The sequence below is a fragment of the Cygnus atratus genome, chromosome 5 (genome assembly GCF_013377495.2).
Source record: "Cygnus atratus isolate AKBS03 ecotype Queensland, Australia chromosome 5, CAtr_DNAZoo_HiC_assembly, whole genome shotgun sequence".
NCBI lineage: Eukaryota > Metazoa > Chordata > Aves > Anseriformes > Anatidae > Cygnus > Cygnus atratus.
In genome coordinates this window covers 54681331-54706045 of record NC_066366.1, presented here as the reverse complement: position 1 = coordinate 54706045, position 24715 = coordinate 54681331, and the positions used below count along the sequence as shown (strand labels likewise).

Here is a 24715-nt window from a genome sequence, read left to right as displayed (position 1 = left end):
TATATAAATGTATTTTTCTCAGAAGGCTCAAAGGACAAGAGAAAGAGGGATTATTATTATTATTTCTTTTTTTTTTTTTTAAAGTATTCAAATACATCGTACTATCTTTGGATTAATTCTACCCCAGACTGATCTCACTCATGATTAATACTTTTTAAAATACCAGCAAGTAGAAAAGAAATATACATTAAGTTTATGGCAGTTTTAAGGTGCTAAGCTTTTCCTCTAGTTTGACAGTAGTTCCTCAAGCAAATATTTTTCACAGAGTAAAAAATAATTATGATTGCTCTTCAGATATTTTTAACTGTTTTTAATCATTTTCCTTTTAAAATGGGGCTTTGTTTTAACATAGGCTCATCAACTGTGGTGTTCTAGTGAAGTATCTTCCTCCAACAAACACAACAAACCAGCTGCTGACCAGAAGAAAAAAAATTTAGAACACCTTTAAAATAAGGTAAACTCTCCCCCCCCTTTTAATTAGAACACCTCACTTCACAAGTGTAAAGGTACAGTACAGAAGCTACTACCATTTCTGCTTTAATGGGGATATTCTAAGTTTCTTACCTGTAAATGAAGTATTTTAGATTCATTATTCCGCAGCATTTCCTTCTGTCTTTCAATTTCTATTTCAAAGCTACAAATCTGATTATGTAAAGTTTGTATACTCTTGTTCTTTTCCAAACTTTCATTCTGGAGCAAGGCCACCTGGAAAAAATTCTACAATTACTCCTGCCAGAGTTTATTAAGAATACCTGTAACTTCATTATTTTTAAACTGTCTCGCATACATGAAAGGGAGAAAGATTTTACTAGGATCTCCTCTACGTCTTGCCAAAAAGTAAATATAAAAAACAAAACAAAACCAACATAACAACCTTCTAGTAGCTACTTTTCCACTTCCATAGAGTGGTACTGGTACAACTTTGGCTAATAAAAGTACAGATGGGATACACAAACAGCAATAGAACTTGTGTCTAAGCATAATCTTTCCTTTAGTTTGTAATTTCAGGGCTTGGTTTCCCAGTTTCCACTAACCAGGTAGTAGAACCATGACTACCTTGTTAGTGCAACAACCATTGACTTGGTAGTGGCTTGGAGCTGAAATAAACAACCTGAGCCCTCACAGACAGGGATACCAAAGAAAAGTTGAACAGATGAAAATCTAGTTAGGAAGGGGAAACATCAATCTTATTCCACTTATTCCAATCTATTCTGATATATAGCAAATTTAAGTAAAAATGGCATCTGAATGGGACTGGCTTGGCTTCACAGAATGTGATGGTGATGAAGACTCCTTTGATGAACAAATATAGAAGGGATCCATGTATCTGAAGGAAAATCCAATGGTGTCTACTAGCAAAAAAAAAAAGAATAAAAAGCTACAGAGACAGACTGCTGATTATATTCTCTCTCTGTATTGACATTTTATGAATTCATTCATTAGTGACTCATTCTGATTTTAAAACATGAGCCTTGTTACAAGAATCATATAATGTATCTCCTTGGAGATGAAAGTAATACAGTAAATATTCTGTTACTGCAGGTACACACTATTTTGTGTTCTGTTCATTAATGTGGTTTGGAGAAGGGTGGTGATAGGGTGCCTTTTTTTTCCCCCTAATCTCATTTTCCCTAGGTATGATTATTCAACAACAAAAACATAGAAAAACCACCAACCCAAAATAACATTTGGGCATGGACATTTAGGTAGATGGTTGGACTAGATGATCTCAGAGGTCTTTTCCAACCTTAATGATTCTATACCCCAACTAATTCCACAATTAGATTTTTTAATGTGGATGAGAAGCAGCACTGTTTTTGACCTGCCAAAATCTTTTGATAAACATTCCACATTAAGACCAATTACTTAGATGCTTCATGTTCCCCCCAAAACCTACCCCCCGCCTCAACAAATACAGTTTGGGGTCACACCATTTTTACCTCTGATGTGGATGCCACTGTAAAATTCCAGTACCTTAGCTGCCCTCTAACCAGACACAGCTGAATTACTTAAGCATCACTGTGTTCCCAGACTCAAGAAGCTAGCCTGTTTAAAAAGGTAAATAATTCTCAACTCTATGCAAGCCTAAACTGCGCAAAAAAGGACTGCCAGAGTCCAAAGGCATTCAGCATGTTCATTGAACGCAGACCCAAAAATATATAGAGATCATACTTCATATTATAGGTTGGTATCTACCTTTCCATATGGCATAGCATGTGCATATGGGAACACTTACAATAGCTCCACCTTTTATATATGGAACACTAGCACAAGAGGGTTGGTCACCAGCAATGAGACAAAGCTAATTTCACCAGTGCAGAGAAACAATCCTGAGGCTACAGGAATGCATTGCCTAGGTGTCAGAAAATTTTCAAGAACAAGTGCAAATTTAAACTAGCTCCCCTGCCTCCCACTTAGATCTGCTGGGGTAGCCATTTTTACATCCTCCTTTTCCTTAATGAATCAGAGTTCTTCAGTTAATTGTGATATTTACATTCCCTCTCACTTTTTCCTGCTCAGGCCTCCCAGTCGTAAGGCAGTAACACTGTGTCACTAGCATTACATTTCCATTTTTGTACAAGCTATAATACGTGGGTTTATCTTGTACCAAGATTTTCCACGCAGTTTTACAGATCGTAAGAGAAACAGAATTATGTCCTGCAGTCTTTAATCATAAAGAGCTGTCGATGCTAACTCAGTAACTGTACTTAGGTGGCAATTTGTGAATAAGAAATCTTTTAACACTAAATACAGTTTCATAATTACATTTGGCATAAGTCTTTGGAACTTAGGTTAATTAAATGAAAAACAGGGTAAAGGAAACAGGGCATCCATTTACAAACTGCATCAACCACCAGCTTCCTTTACTTTTTGGTCATATTTGAAAAACTGCTAGGATAAAGTGTGTTCTTATTTGACAGTTTTTCAAATAAAGCTATTCTTACAGCTATTGATTAGTGAAAAAAAGAATGGAAGTAACCCTCATGCCACAAAGAATGGGATTAGAACAGACAGGTCCCATACTTAAGTCACACATTCAAAATAAACTATTTCTACCAGATTTCTTTAAGTACGGGACAAAGCCACAAAATCGTGTTCAAATCATTACTTCCAGCACCATAAAACCTATAGGAGTTCAGTCTGCAAGTCTGTCCCGTAACAGAGCAAATAAAACACTGAATTTTAATTCATCCCACAAAGCTGTGATTCAAGATTTTAAATCTGACCTCCTCTTATCTACTTTTTGCTAATAAGACCATTCAAATACCTAAGTCATAACTCAGCACAGCCTTTGCAGCTATGAAGGCTTTCAGCTTGCATATTCCACATCTCTGTTAAAGAACACAGTGACTGGGAGAAGGCAACATTTCCTAACCCCTACCATACATTTCAGTATCCCTAGTGAGATCTTTGCCCTCCAGAAACCAGTGACAAGACTTCCACTGACTTCAGTGGGACCAGGATTTCTGTGATATTCATCAGCCAAGTTAACTTTGCACTGTCTGTCTTCAGTGCAGAGCATTTTTTTTTCTCAAAGAGAACAACAAGGAAGTTACAAATTTTATTACCCTTCTCTAGAATAAAGTCACTAACATATGATATGTGGTTAGCTATTCTGGTAACTTGGCAATGTCTTGGGATTTCCAGTGATTCAACTCTTTATTATGAATAGGAAGAAGTCTACAAAGCAGGAAGTGAAAAAGAAAAAGGACAAATAAAAAAAAAGGACAAACAATGATAAGCAGTTATGTCCTAAATGGAAGTTAAAAGAACTACCAACACATTAAAAAACATACTAAAGTGTATATTCTCTTAGCTCTAAAAGAGACAGACACAGAACTGCTGAGCATTTTGTAAATGATGAAGCACCTCTCAGGACACTGACAAAAGGCAGGAAGTGATCTATTCTGGAAGTCACAGGGAACGCTTTTTCTTCCCCAATGATGCAAAATAAATTGCATTGTTTTGATCAGACTAATGAAAAACAAACTAAGGATATGAATTGGTATCTGTTAAAATCAAAAATGCACAGTTCCTACATTAACAAAAAGATTCAAGTGCAAAAGCAAACTTAAGTATTGTTATTGACCAACAAACTAAAATTTACACACTTAGTAAAAATTGTACGTGAAAAAAATAAACACTGAGGTAGACCTCTCCCAGGCTCAATAGTTTTCCTTATAGGGCTTCAAGTTCAAAAAATTGCAATCCATGGACTAATGTGCTAGGGACAAAACTGTATTTTGCTGTTCCTGTTAACTTCTGCTTTATAACTGCATTTCCTGTGGCTGCAGGACCTTGCTGGAAACCCATGCATGACAGAGCACTGTGCTAGACCAGCAGAGGAAAGCGCTTTCTAGACAGAGCTTGCTAAACCATTGCTAACAGTCTGCTGGGAGATGACAGAAGTCACAAGCCACACATATCCAAGTGCCACTGAGCTTACGCTGGGATCACTACTCTCATTTAACTCACTCTAGAAAAATCTGAAGGGACTCCTGATTCTTCTGCCTGCGTTTCTAGAACAGTTCTAATAGTTCTGGGGTCCCCACTACCACCAAAAAAAGCAGTGTTATTTTAATGGTTACGTAGAACTGTAAGAAAAGTAACCTTTTCCAAAAGATGCAAAAAAACAGCAACTTGTTCTGAAATTTTGCATTTCAAAAAAAAATCAAAAGCTTAACCATCTGCTCTCCAAATAAAAATTAAGTCATTTAAACTATTCACAAGATCATGGCTGTTCGTGCGATTTCCAGAATCTCCCAAATCCCAAACATTCTAAAATACTGGGAAACTCAAGGATGCACTGCAACAAGAACTTCACTCTGGTCCAACACTAAAGCAGAAGTCATCATGCCCAAGAGTCACAGGATGTTTAATTTAATTAACCTTTGCAGGTCATTAAGTTTGGAGAGCAAGAACAAAAATAAACAAAACGCAGTTTATTACACGCTATTTCTAATACTGTTACCCCTTGAAAAATACTGAGGTAGCAAAAATACAGCTCATAGTACTGCCATAGCTTTCAGAACCCTCTGTTCTTTCAGAACCCTCTTTTTTGTAAGAAGGCAGCTCAGAGAGGATATTTAATATTGGATATTAAATACTAATGTAGTTTATCTAAGTGAACGGAGTGTTTTAACTAAAGCTACCAATGAGGAAAATTGTACATGGAGTTGCGAAGCCAAGTTTCTTATAGCATTCTATTATAATAAAGGTACAGTTACACTACGTGGCTTGAATGCTTTTGGAGCCTACTAGTGCTTTAGCTGTACTGTTGAACAGCTGTTAAACAGAAAAAAGTGCTTCTTCCAGTACTTTTAGATGATTTAAAGAAATCAATGAAAATTAGAAGTGAGTAGAAGATATACCTTATTTTCTAGAGCATTGCTCCACTCTTTCAATAAGTTAACATGCTGCACTGCTGAGCTGGCTTCGTGTGCTTTAATTTGTTGGTTTGTTCCCTGTGACAACAAAGAATTTATACATTTTAGCCAATTCCACTTCTTTTAAACCTACAAAGAAAGAGTATATCAAGACATCGAACCAACACTACGTATTTTGGTTCACGGATGCATGTTGCAGAACTGTAGAGAGAAGGGAAATCTACTTGAGAATTTACAAAAGTCAGGAAAACATTTAATATAGCAAGTGTTTTATACAACTGCCATATATCTCCATCCAATAAACTCTATATGTCAGAGACAAAGGCGAGCAAGATTTACAAAATGAATTGTATTTCAGAGTCTTCTGTGTAGCTTTACGCTAAATAAAGCATAATAAAACTCTCGAGGCATACAAAACCTAAAATGTCCAATTCCCCAAAGCGTAATTTAAACTTGTATTTCATAAGCAGCTTCAAAAGCACTAAATTTACCCTCAGTTGAGTATTAAAGACAGATATTTAAGACAAATTCATCACTGGAAACTGCCAGCTTTATAAACTACTTTGAGAGATATTCCAATGACTAGTTTGTCATCCTAAGATGTTATCATGATAGCTCTATGATATTCAAATACGCTGCCTCTGCACAACCTGTAAATGCTGTTACAGATAATCACTATATAAAAAGTTTACAGAACACACATAGATCATATACAGAGTACATAAAATGCGGACCATATTACTTTGTTTGTATTGTGTTGCATTACACCTACTTCAGTAAGTGTTTTGCAATGCAGAGTGTATTAGCATCGATGGCAGATAAGCTCCAAAGAAACTGAAGAGGTTTCAATGATCCTCAAAGTATGTACTCTATATAAAGTATTAAAAATATATATGTGGATATATGTACATATATGCACACATATACATACATAAAATGAATGGCAATACATACGACATAACAGTGGGCAGGATTATAGCATTGATCAATTCTACAACTAAGAGCATTACTGTTAACGCTTAAAATGATGAATGCTCATTATTTAAAAAACTGGAAATACCTGCTGGAAGTAGTTTATTGAGAAGTGTTGCTACTTACAGTTCTTGTCTCTTTAAGCTATCATGGACTAACAAACGAATGACACTATCTGATAAACTCAATTTTTTCCTGTCAGCAGTTTCTGAAATTTCCTGAATAATCCTTTCATTATATAAGCATACAAAATCGCTACGATATATGCTATAGGGAGCAGAACATTACAAGTGATTGGAATACTGCTTCTGAATCCAGTGTTGGATTTTATTTTTATCAACATCACAGGGAGCGCTAAGATTAAAATCTAGAACATTTTTTAAAATAGATTTTCAGCTATACTTTGATTATACACCTATGTGCACACAGACATATGAATGCACATAATACATGTTTTAAATAAGCTCATCTATGTTTAAACTTAAAATTAAAAATGCTAAGACAAACAAATGAAAGAAAATATAAACATACCTAGGTTAAGAAAATATTTTCATAGGAACAGTGAAGTTATTGGTTTACTTTCTGAAGAACAGAAGTGACATTACTCTTATTCTAACTTACTAAGTTCTTCAAATATGTCAACCTCCCTGTTTCAACAAAGATGTACCTAACAACTGAACTCTCAAAGCATTAAAGGAACGTATGGGTTTTTTATATCATTTACTTTTAAAATGGAAAAAAACAATCATCTGATGTTTAATCATTTGGTGCAACTGGATGACTTTTTCTTAACCAAGACTAGAGAAGTCCAGAACTTTCACGTCAAAGAGTTAAGTTCTACTTGCAGACTTTCATCAATTGGGAAGTATAATTGTTATATACTGACCTGAAATGTGCAGCCATAACGCTTAAAACTACAGGTACTTGGGGCATTAATACATTCTGACAAATGTGCATTCAACTGCAATAGGAAAAAAAATGTGAGTTTTGGCAAAAGACGTTTGCATGATAATGCTCAAAACATAAAGGGCACAGGTTATCAGATTTGTAGTGTGCCATTTGCAGAACATACAATACACGTGTGTATATTTTCTCCAGTCTGAACTAAAGTGCAAATACTTTATATACACATGTAAACCACACGCACATGCCAATACAGTATACAGTGTGATACATTTAATATACAGTGAAACTTCTACTAAAGACTATTTCAATAAGCAACCCAGTTAAAAAAGCAAACAAGAACAGTCTACAATTATTCATATTATTTCATTTGACTTTAATGATAATGACTAATCTTTGCTCACCAAGTGATTTTTACTGGTGTTCTGGTTAAGTCTTAAGATCAGTTTCACTGTAGCAAAGTACATCTTTTCTAACTCTAATTGCACAAGGAACCAATTTTTCAAAACATAACATGCAATTCTCAGTGCCAAAATTAATGGTTATATTACACAAAAAAGACTAAACAAGTACTGCATGAAACAGACAGTTTTATAATAGGTACAGTTAAGTAACTTTTTAAAATGCAGTACACGGGACTAAAACTGATTAGTAAAATGCCTGCATTTTTCACAGATTGAGATTTATTCCAGTATTTTGGATTATTATGAACACAGACCACTTTTCATTTCAAAATAAATCAATTCACAGAAGCATATGCATACATACAGACAACAGCCATTGCAGCACAGAGGGCAGCAGCTGGATGCAAACTGCCTAAAAGTTGGAGCAAAGAGCCATTTTTGCAAAGGATAGAGCAACAAACACCCTCTCTTCAAAAAGAGGATCTGCAATTTGTATTTCCCACAAAGCAGACAGGAGCTAGAATCTAGCTCCTCAGCTGGTACCACTCTTTTGGCTTTCAAGATGTCATGTGAAATTCCCACACAATAAGTCCCATATGACTCAGCTCATCCACCTCCAAGGAAAGAAGGGGTGAACCAACTCTGCTTTGAACCTGTAGCTCTGGAACAGACAGGACAGGCTTTACAGTCTGATACCGAGATGCAGTCAGTCACTCATCTCTGATATACACCTATTACGTTTCACTATGTGTAGAAATTCATACTGTAGTTTCAAAAGAAACACACGGTTCAGAAAAAAGACCAAATAAGAACGAGACGTGGTATAACAGGTTTACTAGAATGCCACATTTTCAATTTCTCCAAACTAGAAGTCTGCCAAAGAGTTATGAATTAAACATGAAAAGCTGCCATTTATTCTACAGTTAGATAGTCACTTTTTGTACACTACAGAATTTTCTCAAACTGTTAGGCAGGCATTTTTCCATTTTCGGCATTAGAATTGTTGTTCCTAACCATGCAGCTAAGTTATATATACACATATATATGTACACTGACGGGATCAGAAAAAAATTAAGCAACATGTAACAACGGATGATGCAGGGCAAGATTCAAGTTCTAATTCTACCAATGGTTTCAGAACTCATTTCTGGCTATATGTACAATGAAGTGATAAAGCCTGGGTTGATGTCATGCAAATTAGTGGGACAATTCTCTTTAGCAGTAATATACCTCTTCACAAAATAACTGCTCAAGATTTAACTATGCATGAGTGCTCCAGAACCAGGGTCTAAACTCAGAAGTGTTTAATTCAGAAACTCACTGACAGAATTGGCCCAGGATATATACTTTCTCTTTTCTTAGCAGTTTAACTTCTGTTAATCTAACATACATGTTAGATTTCTTTATCCTAAGGGAAAATGCTGCCCATGTTTGGGAGGCACCTTGGGTACTGTGATATATGATTAATAATTTACAAGTTTAACTGAAAAAAAAATCCAACCGAGGAGGTATAAGTAGAAAGAGAAGCTGACATCCTCAGATCAGAAACTTGGCTTTCTTTAAATGAGGTTTACAGAGTGCTGAAGACTTAAATAAGCTCTTCCCCATCCTCAAAGTTCTATTTGAGGAAAAAAGTTAACGTACATCTACTGACAGAAGCTACTTATACCTGCTTATTTATAAGAACACAGATCTGTTCAAAGAAGACACTTCATGTGTTTGGGTTTTTATTTTGTTTGCTTGCTTTAATCTGGTCTATATTATCACTGTAAGTCTCCATGCATTAAGAGAAATTTTTATGCATTGTTGCATCTGGCTGTAGGCATGTTGTATTCATGTTACCTTGTACGTCATGCTAATTCTCCAAGCATTTGTTATTTTTTCCCCAAATTTAATAACCTTACTTTACATTCTTCCACAGAATGATTCTGCTTTCTAGCAATTCACTTATATTTTTCTAGCCTTTATTAACTCTTGTCAATGTGCACTAAAGTTTCATTCACTCATTCTATTTTAATACAGACAAACTATCACTACCCTGAGATGCTGCTCTGTTGTGCTCAACAAATCCTTTAGACTAGGGTAGGGTGGAGGGGGGATGCTGTTAAAAAAAAGCAGGAGAGACATGCGCTAGTCTTGAGTAAGCCAAGTGTAATATAGACACAAAACTAAGAAATTATTTTTTAAGTAGTTTTCCAATAAATCATTAAAGATACTTGAGTGTTATCACACTTAACTGTGTGGTAGAAAAAGCTTTTCTTTAGATCTCACATTTTAATAAAGGAAATGGCTTCTGGCAAAATTCTTGCGAGATCTTACTAAAAAGATATTTGATTTTCCAGCACAACACTGGGCAAGACTTCTTACCTCGCTCCTCATGAGTGTCTTAACACTACATTTATGAGGACATGAAACCATGACACATGGGCAGTCTGTATCTTCATGTTTCTACAGAGGAAAAAGCAAACAAACCACAAATCAGCTTGTACTCTGAAGTTAATGAGCACTTACCTGCAAAAAAATGCATCCTACAATAATTATACACTTTTTTTTTCCAACATTAATCCTAATTGTGCAGAGTTACAGAACTGCAATTGCCGAAACATCCTTTTATGCTTTTGATAGATTCTGAGCCAAAAATAAAGATTTTCTTGTTTTTTTCATTAGAGTAAATCTACTTGCTTACTATTTTGTTTTTACTCAGGAGGAATGAAACAATAATTAAAATCATTTTTTCTCCCCCAAGAATTACTCACAAAAATCAAGCACCTTTAAGAGCAAATAGAACCACTGCAGATGCCTTTTTTTTTTTTTAAAAGAATATACAGTGCATGGAAAAGCTCTCCAACAACATGCATTGCACCATCTCAGATAAGCTTTCCCTCCTATATAAGGATATTTCCCTTCCAATGGTTTTCTAACTTTTATTCCCAAACATCTGATACTGAGTCTCATTGCTATACATCCAAAGTTCAAAGAGATGAAATTTATCACACTGCTAGGCAGGCATTTTGATCTGAACCTAGCTGATGACAGATACCTTAGTATAGCTGTCAAACCAAAACACCATAGAAAGGGAAGAAAATCAGGCCCAGTCTAACTGAATTTGCATTTCTTCTCAGTTTTTCTCAGCAAAATGAAAAATCTGGAAAAAAAGTTTTCATTTTGTGTCAAGGAAAGGTCCCATTCAACTTGAAACACACTGTTTCATTTCTGGCACTTAAGAAAAGCAAAGGAAACAAAGGTTTAGATTTATAAGCCCACTAGAAAAGTAAGATGACGTAGCGTGCCACTTTTGCCCAGTACAGATGTCTATCTTTGAAACAAAACCAAGACAATGGAGACGCAAGCTCTGAGATGTGAAAGGTCTTGGTTCAGAGCTCAGTCATAAATCTGTGAGCATGGGAGAACGTATACGTCCTCGGTTTTTAAAAGCAGATTGGGCATGCCGTTCTGCGTGAAGCAAGTCCATCCTGCGATCCCTATGACTTGCACTACCTCAACTTGGTGTAGCGCACACAGTCAGAGACAGAAAGCAAGAAAGCCTAGGTTGCTTCTTAGCCAGACAGCCAGGACAGCCTCCTGAAACGTGGAAGGAGCTAGGTTCAGGCCTACCCCAGCAGGACATGGTTACCCAAACAGGCTCGGTGCTAGCACAGTCTGAAAACACCTCTCCCCAGAATAACTTCTGTCACAGTGACTGCAGTATTCTTTTGATAAAGAACAGCTTTAGGACCTTATCTTCTGACAGACTTAAGAAGTGGACCTGGACCCCACTCATCCTGAGCACATACGTTGCTGTGTTGAAGAGACATCACACACTACCATGCAGCTCTGGGAGCCTACTGTGCTACAAACTTCTCCAATTGTTTGGCAAATACAAAATTTAATATATATATATATACACACACACACACAAACACACAAACTCCCTTCTAACATCCTTTCCCTAATTTTAGCTCTCTTTAACCTACCTAAGCTTTCTGACAAAGGTTATGAAATAAATGCTGAAAGTTCCCTCACAGCTGATAACAAAAAGGCCCCGTGCAACTCACTGACAGCCCTCTCTCCAGCTCCTCTCCCAAGGCCCACCCAGTGAAACCAGTGACCTCAGGATACACCAGACTAATCTCATTCCCATGGCAGAACCTCTTCCCACCAACCAGCTACATTCACATGCTGCCAAGCACACAAAACCTAAAACCAAGGCAGCACATCACTTGGGTAGCACCACAATGGGGAGCATCGAGCACAGGTGAGGGAAGGCAGGATATTAACACAGCTCTCTAGAGAAGCTGAGGCCACATTAGGGACATATGTAGCCCCAAGAGCAGCAACAAGGGAGCAAGGTCTCATGCCTACCCCAGCGGCTGGCCCAGCCAGTTCAGCTCTATTTCCAACTACTGACTGAAGTTCAGATTGCCTTGGCAGGGGCAGGGAGGTAGCAAAGAGCCTAGGCACCAAGTAATGCTGTCCTTCCAGATCTATATCGTATTACTACCCAACTATAAATTTTATAGGACAAACATTCAACTAACTTTGTGGATTATCCATCAAAAAAATATAGTAATTCAGAAGAATTTCAGGTTACTAGTTCATTTTAAATTACAGTACGGAGGAGGTAGATTTGTGACAAGAAAAAACTTTAATTTCTTTCATTTGAACCATATGCAAAAAGTTAACTCACCTAGCAACAGTACAGGCAAGACAAATGCAATCTAAAAAAAGTGAACTAACTTTGTTAACTAGAGAGTCTGCCTTCAACAACGGGGATTTCCTACCCCCCAAGATCATGGGATTCTATGAAGACACAAACCATATGTACTCCGGTAAAATTATTTTTGTTTCCATTTGCATACCTTTTTTCTCAGTACGCTCCCTCTATCTCCATTTTCAGTTCAAGTCACTGAGACCTGCTTCAGTCATTATTACATTAAAAAAAAAATTAGGCTACAGAAGCTAGAGATGAACTCAGCCTCTGGGTGACAAAACTCTAATAAGTCAAAAGGAGCCTTTCATTCAAATGTTCGGTCTCATTAAGCTTCTAATTCTCCTCATTAGAAAAGTACAATGAGGTAACACAATCAAGTCATTAAAGAAACAACAGCAGCAGCATTTTTATAATCACTGAATTTTTGAAAATCTAGGCAAGGATCTGGAGAAGATTTTGGAGGAGAAGAACAATTACTTGATTTACAACTATTCTTTTCTGTACTTCAGTGTAATATGTCATTCTTGTTTCCAACATGAATACATTAAAGGTGAATCATTGAGTTAAAAACTGGTAGAAAAACTAGTCTCAGCTTCTGAATATCTTGAAAGCTACCACTTGTTCAAAGATTTCATAAGCGTTAAATCCACCAGTATCTGATAAAAGAGATTTCTGAAACTAAAAGAGTTTTATGTTCCTCAAAAGGTAAGGATGATTTCAGACTCAAAAATTTAACAGTGATAACTGCATTGCCCCAATAAAAAAATCAATTGTCTACAAGGAACCCATGAGCATGTTGGTTAGATATGGAAAACCAGTTGCATAACAAGACACATCTAATACTCACTGATTCTGTCCATTAAGACTGAACACATTTTTTAGTGTCATTCTTTGTCTATTATCAATTCCCAATCTAAAGAAAATTCTGGGAGAATACCAGCCATAATGTAACTAAACACACTTTCACATTTGCATGTGCAAGAATAAAAAAGGTACATACAATATTCTTTGCCCCCCCCCCCCCCTTTTTTTTTAAACATCTCAACCACCTAATGCTAGGTAATTGCACAATTACTAATTGTACCGAACCTTGCAAATATACACTGAAATATGTTAAAGACAGATACTTCCAAACTTGGCAAGATTCTGCCTATGCTTTTTTGTAACAACATATCTGAGCAAAGAATGCTTCTCATCATTGTGAGGATTCACTTAACAATATACAAGAACATAGATATCTATAGATATGACCACTCTTAGTATACTAAGAGGGCTGAAATCTGAGACTGTCAAATTATAGAAACTATCAAATTATAGAAATTAGGTAAATAAAATGAGCTATCATAATTACAGCAAGAGAGATTCAGCATAAAATATGGGAAATAACACACACATTCAGCTTACAATTCTATCTGTAAAAAAAAAGTATGGCGCTCTCATTCTCTGCTCTGTACTTAGTAATTCACAACAGGCTGCTTATCAGGCAAGCTACTTATATGCCAGAACAGCAGGAATTTGGCCTAGGCCTGTCCTGTACCATTAGTGGTCACACTAAGACATTCTGTTACCACATTGCTGCCTTCCTTCCTCTCCTAACAGTTCACAATGTACCCAAGAAGGGTTAGACAAAAAAGATGTTATTTCTCCAGTCAATAGCTAATGCTTATGTATTTCCAGTATAACATTTAACTGTTGTGATAGGAGTTAGATTTATTATATCAATTTAAGCAAAAGAGAAAAGCCAGGCAGAAGTTACTGTAGTATCATTATCAGGCAGTGAATCTAATTTACTTATTTATTTTTTAACGTGCAGTATCTGAACATCAGAACTAAAACAGAATACATTTCTCAGTCACCGCAGTAGCTGGTGCCTTCACAGCAAAAAAAAAAAAGTGTTCTGAAAGACAGTAACTCAAAACAGAAAATAGGCTAAGTCTGAGAGGACAATACTGTATTGGCAGTTGAACATAACATGAAGAGTTATTTCTCCATATTAACATATGGAATCTTGAAACAAGAAAATACCGCACCTGCAACATAATCATTGGGACTTGGCTTTTACAGTATTTACAAGTTGTCTCCCGGTATTTACAGGTCTTCTCTATGTGGTCTGGCAAATCTTTTCTTAGTATTTTTTCTTTGCAATCAGCACGAGGACATGCAAGTTCTTCAAATTGACAATCAGTTTTCAAATGCATCTGGAAGATGAAACAAAGTCAAGCCAACTAAGTTTTGTGCATTTCTTCTCTCCTTTGAAGACATCCCATGTTAAACAACTTCAGAACCAAAGTAACCTTAGGACCAAAGTAAGCAAAGTTACCTTGTGCACTAAGTTACCTTGTGCACTTTAAATACCCACACAGCTCACTGCAGACTGCTGTATAACCATTCCTTCTGACTGTTAAATTACTAGATTACTGTTATGCCTTTGTGAAACAAAGCTGCAAGTTCTATATGAGTCTGGTGAAGCCAAAGATTACACAACTCCATCCATAAACCACCACTTATGTCAGAGGATTAGCATTGGTAATAAAAATAAAAGAAACACACCAAAAAATTCACATTTTTAACGTATACATTAGGATTTTTCCCAATTTTTCTTTTTTTAGTTCTCTCTCTAGCTCCTGTTTTGCACTTTTACATTTCAGAGCTTTAGTGTCACACAACCACATTATTTTTTACCACAATCCCTCATAGCATATCAAAAAGATGAATTCCAAAACAATCTAACTCTGTTCCAACTTTATAAATAAGCAGATTAATCACCAGTGTGAGCAAGACACTGGCCAGGGTTTTCATTTGCAAGATTTCTTCTCATTCTTTAACTCAAAAGAAGGCTTATGACTATGTTTGATTACTTACCAGTAATTGACCCAGAGACAGTTGTTCTTTGCAGCCCTTGTTTTCATTTCTGCAGTATATCTGAAGGGCAAGAAGTTCTCTCCTGCAACAATTATCCTTAAACACCTGAAGGGAAAAAATCAAATAAGATCAAAGGCCATTTCGTCTTAGAAACTTAAAACCCTTCAAGAATATGCAAGTTCAAAGAAAGAAGTCCTGCAATTCAGCTACAGCAATGTCATTTAATTTTAACCTTACGTGCCAAAAATAAAACGCTACCATTCAATTCTTCTTAATGTGCACATCACAGATTTCTCCACTGTGAAGCAGCCCAGTGACAGAAGATATTTGGACAGATACTCTACTATTATTCCACCTTTACTATAAATACAGTAAAGGGGAAGGTAAAAGAAAAGATTATGATTTTGGCTATTTGTTTGCCCATAGTAGGTGTAAACTAGAACTCATGTTATTTGGGAAGCTAGTGTATTAGATACAATACCTTAAGACCAAAAAAAAGAGTTGAAACAGTGGTTTAAAGAGAGGATTTCAAGGAAGGCAGTCACACAATGACCAGCCTGGTTTGTTTGAACACCTATTTACACTTCTCTGATAATACATACTTATAGAAATTCTAAGGTCTTAGTTCAGAGGAGGTTTACTATTTCACTGATAAGGCAGCTTTAACCATCTCTCCATTTTGATGTTTGTAAGCCTTTCCGGCATTTTCGTCTATAATAGAACTGCAAGAAGTTAGAAGTAGAGAGCTAAGGGGGTTAGACTTTGTACCTTTCACACATGATATCCCATTTTAAAAAAAAAATCTGTTTCAGAGACAATGTAATGACGCTACCAAGAAGCCCTATTGCTAGGGGCAGACACTGGGAAAGAGGACTTGATGCCGTTATGGCTGTTCTTTGCTGTTCTTAAGTGCAAACTGAATGGATAGAAACTTCTAGTTAGTTGAAACTGCATCCATGGACATTTAGAAATACCAAAGACCAAGTCCAACCATGACTACTTTACTGATAAATGGGGTTTTGTGAAACGTATCCCTACAGCTTACGCAGTAACTACGGAACTGTTCTGCATGCCAGCATTTAATAACAACAACAGCACTGTCCACAGTGTCTATGAACCTATTCCCAGTATCAGTAAAGACAAAAATACTGCAACCAATCTGACACAGGTCACTGATTTTTATTTACTTTTCAGATGCACATGTGAAGTTTAATGAATCAACAAATCTCATTTAAATAACCAGTTTTCAGCACTGCAGGTCATCCCCCCCCCTTAAGTAATACACAGTGCTACTAGGCACAGCTTTGCCAACTGAAGTTAAGATAAGAAGATGATTCTTGAAGTTTTGCCAAGACTGTCTAAAAGCTCTTTAATGATTTTGGACACCAACATTCTGTGGGAAGAGACAGGTTTCCAGTTTCATGAAAATCACCATCTCACTTGCACACTTCGTCTAACATATTTAATATACGCTGCCCTTCGTGTCATCCTCCTATTTTAAAGATATTTGAACTTTCATCATAAATGTACATATTTATGTGTATTGGGAGCTAGAAAGCCAGAGCTGAAATGATGAATAAAGTAGACATCGTGATTACTGGTTTGAGCTCCTCGGAAGCCCATCCATGTCAAAACTGAATTAAGCACTGTTCAGAGAACTACTCTGCATTAAGACAAGAAGAGATTGATGTACCCACTATCATATTCTTGAAAATGGTTACTATTAGAAGCATTTATTCAGGCAGTAAAGACTACTGACACAAAGAATTTACTGAACACTTCTCAGAAGAGTCTAATGTAAAAAATGCATAAAGTCAAAAAGAATTTTCTCTACCCTCAACCCTTCAGAGGCAACACAAAGTTTTCTTGTGAAATACAGAGAGATTATCAGTGAAGTAACTTATCCAAATAAAGTCTCCGATTCTATTACACTCACTGTAACTCCACACTGTTTTGTTTCCACTATGGTTCACAGAATACCACCATGTAAAACAGAATTAGTCAACAAGCAGACATGATCTAGAGCCAAATCAGGAGTAAGGTTTGCTTAGACCTGTCACAGCCTCTGCATACCTACAGTAGATGCAATATTTGTTACTATCATCCCAGCTGATGAGAGAACTGCAGTATGTTGCTGCAGCTTCCAGCTATGAAAAGGAGATACAACACCTGGATAGAGCATTAGGAATGAAGCCAGCACAGTTTTCTGCCATGTAGTTAACAGCAAAAATAAGCTGCCTTCCTAGATAAAATACATAGCTTAGATTCTAGAACAAAACTATGTTCTGTAAATAGCTTATTAGGCTTATGAAATAATTGCCACAAAAAACTTAACATATCTTATGTATGCTATGCAATTTGATACTTTGAAGAAGAAATAATTTTTAACAATACCTTGTCTTTCACTATGCTTTCTTGACAGGCTGTACATTTTGGACTCGAAGAACTGCGGAGAAAAGAAAAAAGCTGTATTTTAACTCAACTGAATTTTACAGTATAAGAACTTCAGATTAATAGGCATTTTACTTAGTTAAGACAGTTCAATGCTTTTTTTTTTTTTTAACTGTTAAAAGTGAATACAGTTTATTATAATGAGATAACATGATGTTACTTCAAAAATTTGGAACAGTCTGGCATTCCCAAGGCAATAAGACCACCATGATGCCTCTGGACACCTGCACAGTGGTTTTCTTCAAGTCATCAAAATTCATCCCCTATTTTAAAAGCCTGCACCTGATCCACAATTCTTGTTCCTTCTCTATCACTGCAAACAGGCAAAATATTGCATCTTTCAATTACCCAGATGTTTTTCAAACAACACACAATTAAACTTTACTCTCTCTGACAGAGAATTTTAAATATTTTTACCATAAAAGGATACGTGTCCATCTCTCTCAAATCTGTTCTGGTTTTAGCAGCTGTTACAGTTCCCTGCTCCCTTTACCTAGTACAAATCCCTTTATTTCTTTGCAGCTACCTCTCCCCCAAGTAAAATGGGGATAACCATACTGATCTCCCTCATAAAGCACTGAGATCTGTGGATGAAAAGCACTATTTAACAGCTCGGTAAGTTCTTTTGTAAACCATCTCACCAACAGACTGTGCAAATTGCTGCTGTTTGCAGCATTGCAGATCAATGTAGAAGATTGAATTGATATGATTATTTTATATAATCAGTATAGTTCAGTATAGTTATTTCAAATCACCTCACTGGCTTCTACTCATTGAACTGACCATTCTATATGTCTTAATGTATTTTTGAGCATCTTCACTGTCTCGTAGCCTCAATATCTGTGATATTTTTCTTAGGTAGAAACAAAAAGAAAGGAAGGGAGGGAAACTAATCTACTTGAGCGCATATAGTGTTCAATACAATGTCATCATTTCCTCGCTTTTACTGAAATCACTCAAGCACCCTACTTGCTCTTTTAAGCTACAGCTGCATATTGAGCAGACTTTTTTTGTTATCTACACTGACTCCCAGTTCTTTGTCCTCAAATAACCCTGGAAAATAACCTGCTAGCATGTAATCAGTGTGCACAGCAGCATACCAACACTGAACAAAAAAAATTGGTGCCAGATACAGGAACAATTTAAACTTATTTTGCTTCCTGTTTTATGGCACACTTTTTATTTCTTAAAAAACAAACTATAAATTTAATTTTAAAGGATTTGTTTGCAACAGGCACTTAAATACGGTGAAGTAACTACAATGACAGAGTAGCGTGGTAGATGGCCTTACCCATGTGTTCTTTTCAATAACAGACTGGTTAAAAAAACAGGAAGGTAAAATTACACATATTCTAGCTGCACTGTAATAAGCACATGTGCATGTCTCGCAGCAGGGAAGGAAAACTGCCCAGATTCCAGCAGTGCCAGAATCCTTACTGCTTAGATTGTTAAGGGTCTGCTCTGTCCATCTGTACGCATCCAAGCATGCCAGGTGTTTGCTTTTCTGCAGTCACTGCTATTAACCATGTAAGAGCCTTCCAAAACATACATTCAGAAAGAAAGAACTGCATTTCTTAAAACAGGCTACACCTTAACTGAAAATATGTATTGAAAGAAAAGCCTTTTTTTTTCCCCCCTCCTCAATTTGGCATGCTGTAGCATAAAACCTACAGGAGCTGATCAGTGAGCTGCAGGCACTGGTATTTCCCCTGTACAGATCTTATTCTTTATCACGACAGGGTAACGTAGTGTCCTACAACCTCTTTTGCCATATTGCATGTATTCTTAATTTGCACCTTCCCAAGCTTACGATATCTCCAAGTGAAATATAGCCTACTGCCTAGAATTAAAATGGTTACAAGAAGTAAATGGGAGATCACCAAGAGCTTCCAAAGACAAATCCTCTCTAGATTAGTAGTCCTATATGTAACGTCCAGCGAGCTCATTTTGTTCTGTACCTCTGCTTTCCCAGGAGTAAATGGAAGTATTGACTGCTTATTTACACCAGGAGATTAAAGCTTGGACAACGGTCTCCAAATATCAGACCAAGTGTCAAAATCACACTGCTGAATACAATCCCTGGCAAAGCATCAAAGTTGAGAGGCAAAGAAATATACTTCCGTTGATGTATAGATATTTCTTAAAAGCTAGATACTCCTTTTTCAATAGCCACACTTTTATTCTTACCTACACTGGCAAAGATTGCATCTCTCAACATTTATTTTTATGTCCGCAACATACACTCACATATTCTACACTCTGGACCAAACATCTCAGCAACAGAGCAGCCAGCATCCACAAAACAAAAAGCCCCAGGCCACAGATGTAGAATGCTTGTGGAGCTTCATTTCCCCATAAGACGTGACATTTACCCAAGGGTCCCGCCACTCAATTGCAAAGACAGGTCCACAGGTAGGTCAGGTACTATCACCAATGAGCCTCTGCAGGCTCACTTCCTCACACAGCCACAGCTCCAGATTATTAAATGGGTTCTAGACCAAAATAGCTACCCAGTCTACACTCCAGGCAATGCAATTTTTACTTAATTTAACACTGCATGGAATTAAAACACATTACCAATAGTTTCAACAATATTTATGGAAAGTTTAATTCATCTTCACCCAGCGGAGAACACAAATTACTGTGCCAGCATATAGATAAGAAATAAGCAAGCAAGCAACAAGATGAAGTCTACTTCCAGCCCCAGGCATTAGCTTAATGTATGCATAGAACTATGGTGGTGTTCATACTGTTTTCAGCAGTTCACAAGTTTTAAATATGTTTCAGTACAAGAAGAGTTACCTTAGCAAGACATTCATGCAGGTCTCACAGAATCTGTGTCCACATTCAGTCTGTTTAGGATTGCATAAGATGAGGTGACATTTTTCGCATTTATACTTATCCTCCACAGCATTTACAAATTTCTCTTTGTAGCCGCCTTGCTCTGGAACATAAATTGATGCTGAAGGACTGCGATCGGGATTGGCCCTTTGTTGTACCATTTCTACAGATAAAGGAGGTTCTGTCTTCTTACTGGCATCCATGCTCTAAGATAATTTCTGTGAAGAAATAAAATAAGAAAACCTCTGAGAAATGAAGGCTTTTTCCATTTAAATAAAACAAAACGTATCCAGCATCCGACAGACTATGTAAAAACAGAAAGCGCTAAGAAAGGAGTCTCCACACATCACGCACACAATACACATACAAAGTAAACATATCTGCATAGGTGTATTAAGCTTCACAACTCCGTAAAGCATTCTACATTTTTAAAGGCTCTAGAAGGTGAAGAATTAAGCCCTATTCCTGAAAGGACAGCCTTAGTTATCTGTGGGCATTGCTCTGGGAACAAGAAGGAAGAGTTCTTTTTATTCTTCTATCCCTGTCACTGAAAAACATCAGTAATATTGAAGTCGTACCATTAGAGGAAGCAGCAGGGTGTGCGGATGACAAGGTGTGCTGGTACAGTGCCATGCTCAACTTTGCTCACATGCTACTGCAAAAAGCACACAACCACTACTCTCCTACATGGGGTATCTGGAACCTACACAGCTCCATTGCCAGCTTCTCCTGTCTATCTCATGCAACAGCAATGTGTAAGACGCACCGTTCTAAGCCTGTTTTAGAACAAAACATCAGGTTTTTACTCATTAAACAGCTTTCCAACCTCTTCATCATAAATTCCCCCATGAAGAGAGCAAGTGACACAACTCTAATTGGCAGATGAGATACGTCGACATAACATGGCCACTTGATTAATTCACTAGGATGAAGCACAACTGACAGGCAGCTGAGAAAATAATTAATGCAGTTGAAGAATGAATTACAATAGCTGTTATCCTGGACTGTGATACCTCTAGGTCAGCATGCAATGAATTAGCAGAGCAACAGAGGAAGAACACTGCAGATTAAATCTGAAAACCTGCTTTGAATAACTTCCTTGCTTATAGAATCTTAGAACAGAAACACCGAATCGTTTCAGTTGGAAAAGACCTTTAAGACCACCAAGCTCAGCCAACACCTAACACTATTAAGTCTACCATTAAACCACGTCCTTGAGGAGCCACATCCATGTCTCTTACATACACCTCCAGGCATGGCGACTCCACCAGTTCCCCGGGCAGCCTGTCACAATGCCTAACCACCCCTTCTGTGAAGGAATTCTTCCTGATACCCAATTTAAACCTCCCCAGCACAACCTGAGGCCACTTCCTCGCATCCTCTCATTCGTCACCTTATCCTGCAGTCAAAAAATCTACAGGTTCTTAAATACAAAAACAAAACAAAAACCCGCCACCTCAGCACATGAAGGATCAAGCATATTTGGAGGATAAAACACCTATTTACATAAGAGAAATACTTCACTATTTACAAGAGAAGAAAGGCCTTCTTCAGCTCTCTCTCCACATTAACTGACATTTAAGGCATAAGCTTATTCTACTGCTCCAGTTGCTCCCTAATCACTAAAGCTATAATTCAATTTTAAGAAGCAGAAAGAAGAAATGAGGCCCAGTTCATTTCTCAGTTATGAAAGAGCATCCACAAACACTACAAAGGGAGTCAAGTACCTGACCTCCCAAATACACAAACTTACACTTCCTTCACGTACACACTTTGTAATCTCTTAGCTTCCCTTGCCAAGCTCAAAACAAGTACTTGTAATTAAATGTATTTTCTTGTAGATCATTTCTGTATCTGTACTTTAGGTATAGAATTCTCCACAGAGACTAAACAGACAAGGAAATTTCATTCATCTCTGATACCCTGATACCAACTGTTTTTCTTAAAAGACAATATCACTGATACCACTTCATATCTTTACCAACACCAGCTAAACACGAGTAGAGGTGTTCAGTGAAGAATTCACACTTCAGTGCCCTCCCATCCCAGGGGAAAGCCTCTCCGTATCTCCATCAAATACAGAGAAAGCCTGAGGAAAGCCATCCTCATAACTTGAGTACATAGATTCAATGATTGCGTTGTACTCAAAGCAACAATAAAAACCACATTTTCTACAGTAATCAAAAATATAAAGTCTGGTCCATAATTTGAGTTAATGTCTGCCTATCTAGTCTTCAAAGACTGTTCTGCCAAGGCATTAAACTCTGCAGTCTGAAGCAGAGAAAGATCAGTGCTGAACTGAAAGCAATTTGCACTTCTCTTTAATGAAGAAATTCAGATTAATTTAGACGAGGGAAGCAAGCAAAGCCTGAACTAAAGTTTCAGCGTTTCAGCAACAAGCATAAAAGCGGACTACGACCGCACTGAAGAGACAATTCAAGACGTTGCAACCAGTACACAAGAGACGAGACGTGATGCTGAGAACAAGAGTCTGGGAGGAAAGAAGAGAGAACTGCCATGAGTGAGAAAGGAAAGCGGCTAATGAAAGTAGTTTAGCATTAGAGATTGCCCAACTCCAATGGCATTGCTGAACACCCATGGCTGGGCAGAGGTGACCCCATCATGAGCTTAGGACTTGGCTCTTTGTTGAAGGGTGCAAGGGAAAAAGGAGATTAGAAAAAGAGGAAAAGTGTTATTCCATAAGCAGCTGAACTGGTAAAACTTAACTACCTATGGATTTGTTTCTTGTGCATGATTGCAGGAAAAGCTATAATTCAGTTTCCTGTTGGTTTAAAACATACAGATACTAATTTCTCTTTTCCCTCTGCAACTCCATATTCTTTTGTCATATTTGAGACTTCTACCATTCGGTCAACTTTTGAAGTCAACAACCAGCTTCAAGCACATTGATGGGTGAGAACAACAAATACGGGGAACATGATTTTCCTTAGAGTGACAGAATAAAACAAGACATGGCCTGATTCTGACCCACAAAACAAACAGAAAAAGAGGCACTTAAAGAGATGCTGCAGGGAGAATTGGCAAGTCAAGACAGCACAAAGTTCCTGAACTTATGCACCATACAAAACAACTATACTGAATGTTTGTTTCCTCATCCTGTTTCTTCAAAACAAAAAGAAGCTAAATATCGGATATTTAAAGTCTTTCAAAAGCATTATTTCTTCATGGAAACTGAGTAAATGGTCACAAGGAGGCAGGGGTGAAAAGAAGAATACTCAAGATTCAGCTGAGAAAGAGTACTGAATGCCAAATGAACAGCAGGTGAGAGTTTCACAGAGATATGAAACTGCTCAGTGGCTGAACTGTCAGTTGGAAAAAAAGAGATTTCATACGAAAATAAGCTGCACAGTGCTCCACATGACTCCCCTTTTGGAATTGGTATATTGAATATCATGTCACAGAAAACAACCAGAAAGCACACCGATAAATAAAATTTACTATGCAATATGCTTAACGGTGAGATTTGTGCTCTTCAGCTTTTTCATTTTTGTTTCATGAAGAAGTATGTCAGACAAGAAAAGCTAAACAAGTGCAGCACTACAGCAGCCAGCTTGGTGAGGAATTCTCTTCCACAGCTCTCTGAACAGGCAGCATTTTCTTAGGCAGCAAAACCAGGAAGCCATTCATAAAGTGCTGCAATAAAAATACAACGGAGAACTGAGCTTAAAAGAACACTAAAACTTCTTTATTACAACCCAAAAGCTGCATTTAACAAGGAGGTTGGGAGACTTGATGTTCATCGCAAACCGCACACACAAATCAAACTACTGTATGCACAGAGCTACATCCTCAGGCATGAGTTACGTGCTATTACACACGTATATGAGGTCACTGGTGAACACAAGTGCAAATACTACAATTCAGCTGCCACCCCTTTGCAAACAGCTTTCTATTATGGTTTACATACCACTACAGGGTGACATCTGCAACATCGTCTTTTCCCTTCCAGGACTCTTAACAGTGGGACTCAGATTATACCCCCATAATCAGGTTTTAAACTGCCAACAAGAGGCACTTTCGAAGTCACACCTCAGTAAGATACTACGTGCTTACAGTAGTAAAGATAACCACTTCTAGAAAGCAGGGAGGTGAGCCTGGCTAGAACATTCAAGATATGCCAGTTCTGGTGGGAGCTGCTGACTCCTAAAGGCATGGCAAGCTGC

The 24715-nt window shown here is 37.3% G+C and overlaps 1 protein-coding gene across 25 annotated transcripts in view; it reads right to left on the bottom strand.

Annotated features, from left to right (window-relative positions):
* The window catches only part of TRAF3 (TNF receptor associated factor 3), a 72435-nt gene that overhangs the window by 14146 nt on the left and 33574 nt on the right, over window positions 1-24715 (bottom strand). For 19 of the 25 annotated variants that reach the window (XM_050710892.1, XM_035551163.2, XM_035551170.2 and 16 more), the window contains 8 exons: window positions 20493-20749; window positions 17634-17685; window positions 15240-15344; window positions 14408-14575; window positions 10034-10114; window positions 7246-7320; window positions 5373-5465; window positions 565-705 (listed from right to left, as the gene is read on the bottom strand). In XM_050710892.1, coding sequence (XP_050566849.1) covers window positions 565-705; window positions 5373-5465; window positions 7246-7320; window positions 10034-10114; window positions 14408-14575; window positions 15240-15344; window positions 17634-17685; window positions 20493-20734 — 957 coding nt within the window. In that variant the 5' untranslated portion in view covers window positions 20735-20749. The remainder of the gene's footprint in view (window positions 1-564; window positions 706-5372; window positions 5466-7245; window positions 7321-10033; window positions 10115-14407; window positions 14576-15239; window positions 15345-17633; window positions 17686-20492; window positions 20750-24715) is intronic. The other 6 variants (XM_035551173.2, XM_035551175.2, XM_035551174.2 and 3 more) reach the window with 3 other exon arrangements.